This window comes from Lactuca sativa, chromosome 1, assembly GCF_002870075.4.
Source record: "Lactuca sativa cultivar Salinas chromosome 1, Lsat_Salinas_v11, whole genome shotgun sequence".
NCBI lineage: Eukaryota > Viridiplantae > Streptophyta > Magnoliopsida > Asterales > Asteraceae > Lactuca > Lactuca sativa.
The window spans coordinates 35,518,261-35,523,805 of NC_056623.2; the positions used below are offsets into that span (position 1 = coordinate 35,518,261).

Sequence of the window (5,545 nt, forward strand, 5' to 3'; positions counted from 1 at the left end):
AACAATTTCAGTTTCCAAAAAGAAAAATATTCATGGCTTTCTTCTTTTTCTTATTTTTACAAAAGAAAAAGGAAGAGAAAAAACAATAAAAACAGTATTTAACAATTTTTCTAATAAAAGTCTTTATTAAAAAAAAAAAAAAAAAAAAAAAAAAGATGTATTTTATTTATTTATTTTTCTTATCATGGTTAAAATAGAAAAAAACATATTAGTTTGATGGCTTACTAAAAAATATCTTCTTATCATGGTAACACCACCCTTCGGGGCAATAAAATGTCATTATGGTCATTGATGGATTTTTTTTTCTTTTCATTATAGAGTGGTTTTAATGGAGGACATAAAATATAAATGGTTCAGCCCCAAAACCAACAATATATGACAACTCGCCCTATTGGATATGATCTTAATAGCTTGACTGGTCAAAGCATTATTTTGATGAATATATTCAACGGATATGAACCTTTTAAGTTGAATTAGAATCTACGAATCTAGCTCGAACATGGATCAAAAAGATACGTGGAGCCATTAGGTCAAGTTTGATATTAAGTTGATATTGTTGAGCCTACGCTTTCAACTTGTTTGCAACCCTATACATACATATGCTGAATTACACATCTAATGTGAAGGAAAAGAATTGTACAATAACACCAGCAGTTGAAATAAAATTGGTAACAATAAATAAACAAGCAAATAAAGCTCTAGTCACAATACAAAAATGTCATCAATTTTCTACAATATACCAGAATCAAAATTTTGTTAAATATATAAACTCAACTCTACCGATATTTCTTTGCTTTGGCCAACTTCTTCTTTTTCTTCTTTACAGCTTTCGGCACTTTACTCTTTCGAGCTTCTCTCTTCTCTTCTTTCACTTTCTTCTTATTCTCTTTCCTAGCTGCCTTTTTATCCTCAGCTGTCATTTTTTCATCATCAGAAAAAGATCCTTCCTCAGAGGAATCATCATCATCATCCGTTTCACTCTCTGATTCATCATCATCATGCAAGTCTAAACCTTCTGTTTGACCACTACCAGGGGCATTTTGTCCAAGATTTGCTTCATTATGCTGTTGTTGTTCAATAGAACGTGCATGATTGAGCCCTGTAATGGTCTTATAATACATATCCCCAGTGTCTTGCCCACTCGTTAATCGTATCACATCCTCCTCAGCATTTGTCACATTATCCAAAGTCTTTGGGATGTATGACTAAAATAAATAATAGAAAAAAAAAAACTTTAATCAGAAAACAAAATGTAAATATGTTGCTGTTATGGGTAAAAGTAAAGTGATGCACACCTGGACGAAAACAGCATCTGCAATTTCTTCCTCTGCAGAAATCTCATCTCCTCTAGCCAAAACTTTTTGTTGAGCCTGAATTTATGGAAATTGATTAATTATATAACATATACTACTTTGTTATATAAACTGATAAAAAGGTGAAACATTGTTGTATAAATATACCTCCTCCAAGTAACTATCCACAGAATCTTCATTAATTGAAGGATCAACAATAAAATCAAACAATTCACGAATAGTCATAACAGCTACTCCACCTTTCTTGAAAAAATCCTGCATCCCACAACATTTCATTGCTTTTATTTTATTAATCCCACTAAATTACTGATCTTAAAACACAATATGGGAAACTTACAGATACGTGAACACAATCCTCTCTCAGAAAATCAAGTGCATGAGGATGATCAAGATCAACTGATTGAGACACATCAATGATGTACATGTGACCCTACCACCAACAAATATCAATATTCAATAATCACTCACATGGTGTTTGTTCATTTCTTAAAAATGCTCAACTAAAACAGAAAGAAGATTTACCTCGTGGTAAAGTATGTTATATTCACTAAGATCTCCATGCACTAGCTTGCACTTTTGATATAATACCCGCATTGAAGTTATCATCTACATATACATACACAAAAAGGTTGTTATACACACTAAGAACAATCAAGTTTGCAAAAGCATGTAATGAGTAGCTGTAAGAATGTAAAATTACATAATTATCCTTACCTCAAAATAGCCTTCCCGTAACTTATCAAGAGACAGCGCAGCATCTTTAAGCCGGGGTGCAGCCCATCCAGTATTGCCTGAACATATAACATACCAAGAAACTTCAGTAAATGTAAAAAAAAAAAAACTCACAAGAATTTTATTTATTAATATTTGATAACATATCATGAAAATAATTATAAAAACATAAATGTCACCATGTACCTATGAACTCCATAACCAGGACATGGAGCCTCAAAAGAATTGGGGTGGGGCAACGAATACCAGCTGCCTTCAGTCTATATAGTTGAACAGTCATTAGAAAACATTATTGTAAAGATTCTGTATTTTATAAAACCATTGTTGGAAAACTTATAATGGGGTATCAGTTATCATTAATCAAATATCACGGAGAAATGAAAAATATGTTACCTCATAAGATTCCTCATCTCCTTTTCAGCCCATGTCTTAACCATTTTTCTTGGGTTGTGCTTGCAATATCCATATCTAAATCGATAATCACCTTGTACATATCGATCTCTATCCCTAAAGTAGTCAACAACAATAAGATCATTAGTATAATTATCATATATGATGTGACATAATTTAAAGAAGGTAGAAGAATTAGTACACAGGACATACTTGAAAACAAGAACAGAAGTTTTGTAAACTTTGATTGCAAGTTCCTGGCCATCAGATCTTGTAGCATGATAAACATTTGCCTGTTTGATAGAAAAATCGTAATAAGTAAATACATCTCAAAATTGCTAATGAATGATAAAGATGGGACTTTTAATTGTTATTCATACCTCCTTCCCAGTTGAAATGCAGCCATTGATATCATGGAAAATACCTCGATTCAACATTTTGAATAAAACCATACGAGTTCTAGGATCAATTGCCTGAAAAAAAATGATTCCATTTCAAAACAGATAATAAGGCTATAACCAAGTAACAAAAACCTAAAAGAAAACAATCTTATTGGGCATTGAATGTACACACACACACACACACACCTGTTCAACAGTTGCTCGATCAGCTTTTTCAGTAGTTTTAGTTTTACCAATGGCCATCCCTCTCACACTTTCACGGATGGCAGTGGTGACAGAGTTTGACATACCAGAATCCCATCTTCCTTCCCACTCCTGTAACATAAATATAATTACATACGCTTCCAGATTTTTAACACCATATCAAGCAATAATAACCAATTTCAAAAGTAAATATACACCTCTAATGGCGAAGCTCTGATATGATTAGTAAACTTCTGGTTCCGATTAGAGAGTGGTTGAAGAGGAGACGCGTTAGGCCGCGAGTGGATTCCACCATGAGCATTTGGACGTCTTGCATTGAGTACTAGAGCTCCATCAACTGCTCCTGAATCATCTTTGGCGTCCAGATAATCCAAGGCTTCTCCGATTTCAGAATCAGATGACCATGAATCCTCTTCTTCATCAACCTCGTCTTCTGATACTTCTTCATCGTCCACTTTGCTGTTAGCTTCTTCCGTGGCAGGCTTTCCAACAACAATCGACATCGGTAACAGTGGCGAAATCCCAATTAACAAAACCTAACGAAATATTAACCAGTAAAAATTAATAACTAAAAACGAGCAAACCTAACAAAACATTATCTACTACCAATTAGTAATTAACAAAAAAACTGTTCGAAGTCTCGAAAGAAAATATCAAATGTAAACCGATAACTAAAAAATCATCCTAGACATTGCGTAGAATTCGATTTTTGGATGGGATTGTACCTGAAGGACGCAGGAGGGAGGCAGCAGTTACCGGTGGTGCTGTGGTGTTAGCAGGGCACACGCAGTGGACGTTCGCCTGGTGACGGCAAGCGAGAGGCGGCAGCAGGGAGCTGAGAAACAGACCAACAGTAAGATTTTGAGGAGGGTTCTGTAGACTTTGTGTGAGATGAGACTTGAGAGCCCCTTCGCTTTTTTCAACCGAGTTTTTAGTCAACTTTATATACAAGAAAATTTTAACAAACATTTTATTGGGTTTCGTTAATGGGCCTTTATAAACGAACCATCAGCCATGTACACCGGGCCGAACTAGGTATCTGATTTGGGGCCGGAAACTGCTCATTATATATATATATATATATATATATATATATATATATATATATATATATATATAGGGAAGGGTTATATGGAAAATAAACAATTAGGGCAACACATGTTGAAACCAATGAAAACATGACAATATATCATTTTGGATTAACTACATAAATAGCTTCCATAGTAGATTGCTTATGAATAAAGAAATTGACACCACGTGTCACTTGATCATTGGTTTCAGCATATGTTGCCCTAATTGTTTATTTTCCATTGAACCTAACCCTATATATATATATATATATATATATATATATATATATATATATATATATATATATATTAAATCCCGTGGGCATGAATGAACAGGAAAGTTTTAACTTTCTTACTTTGGCCACAAACTTTATTTTTTGGTTTTCTAACACTTTTATAGCTTTTTTCTAAACTGCCCCCTCTGTTTTTTTCTTTTATACTTGCGCCACCACTTTTCCAACTCTCTTGACTTTGGTCACATTTCTTTGTGTTTTATACATGTTATCTATTTTGTCAATTCAAAACTCATTTAACGTCAAAACCCTATTCACCCCATGCGGAGCATGGGCTTCTCCTAGTTTGGATGAAGGGCTGATGTGGTGACAAGTAATGAAGCATGCAATATTTGAGGAATACCGGATGGTATATTATATTTTTGTTTTTACCTTTTTAATGCATGTTTGTTTTTTTAGGGAAAATATTAATGTAGCACAATAAAGTTTTATTATTTGTCCAATTTGGTCATTAATTTTTTTTTCACAACATATCTCTAAAGTGTTATTTTATCTATTAAATAGACTTATAGAGGAATGATTCAAAATTATTTCGGTTTCACCGGTTACACATGACTATATGGATTTTCCTTTTTCCTTTTTTAATATGTGGCTTTTCTTCAAGACCATAAATTAAAACAATCCTCACTCAGCTTCATTTGTTCGAAAATGGACTTTATACCTTTTGTGTTTAGCCAATTCTAACTCCAACCATTACCACAACCGTCCGCCTCCCACCTCCTTCTTTCACCCATCAATTGTCCACCTCCTAGCAGGAGCACCGTGGTTACCTGCCTTGTCAATTTTCTCAGAGGTTCAAAAGAAAACGGAAAGGGTCTTCATGCTTGATAGCTTCTCCGGTGAGTGCAGATAGTCAAGTTGGCCAGGCGACGATGACTTGTTCACAATGGATGTTCTTCAGTGGGTTATTCAGGATTTGTGATCACTTCTGCTCTACTGGAATGAATATGCAAGCAGATATTTCTGTTTCGCCACCTGTCTGCAACGATCACAAAACCATGACCTGCAACATCCAAAGAGCTTATTTCGTTACCTTGAAATAGAGTAATAAAAAAACATATAACAATTCGGACCCTTACTTGGATCAGTGGAGGTCAACGTAGCAACGCCATTGAAATCATAAGTCCCTTCACCTTTCCCAT

The 5,545-nt window shown here is 34.3% G+C and overlaps 1 protein-coding gene across 1 annotated transcript; it reads right to left on the bottom strand.

Moving 5' to 3' along the window:
• Positions 1-654: 654 nt before the first annotated feature.
• Positions 655-3,968, bottom strand: LOC111920160 (uncharacterized). The gene is made up of 13 exons (XM_023915757.2): positions 3,766-3,968; positions 3,238-3,576; positions 3,023-3,151; positions 2,816-2,908; positions 2,649-2,728; positions 2,439-2,552; positions 2,232-2,305; positions 2,028-2,104; positions 1,836-1,919; positions 1,651-1,743; positions 1,461-1,568; positions 1,296-1,370; positions 655-1,205 (listed from the first exon to the last, which is right to left on the bottom strand). The coding sequence occupies exons 2-13, from the start codon at positions 3,541-3,543 to the stop codon at positions 777-779; spliced, it is 1,662 nt and encodes a 553-aa protein (XP_023771525.1). The 5' UTR covers positions 3,544-3,576; positions 3,766-3,968; the 3' UTR covers positions 655-776.
• Between the last annotated feature and the right edge of the window lie 1,577 nt (positions 3,969-5,545).

Excerpts from the sequence above, each read along its gene's own strand:
- LOC111920160 (XM_023915757.2), bottom strand. The coding sequence starts at position 3,543 with ATGTCGATTGTTGTTGGAAAGCCTGCCACGGAAGAAGCTAACAGCAAA. Across the intron at positions 2,729-2,815 it reads GCATTTCAACTGGGAAGGAG|GCAAATGTTTATCATGCTAC; the intron begins GTATGAATAACA and ends TCTATCAAACAG. Across the intron at positions 1,569-1,650 it reads AGGATTGTGTTCACGTATCT|GATTTTTTCAAGAAAGGTGG; the intron begins GTAAGTTTCCCA and ends TGTGGGATGCAG.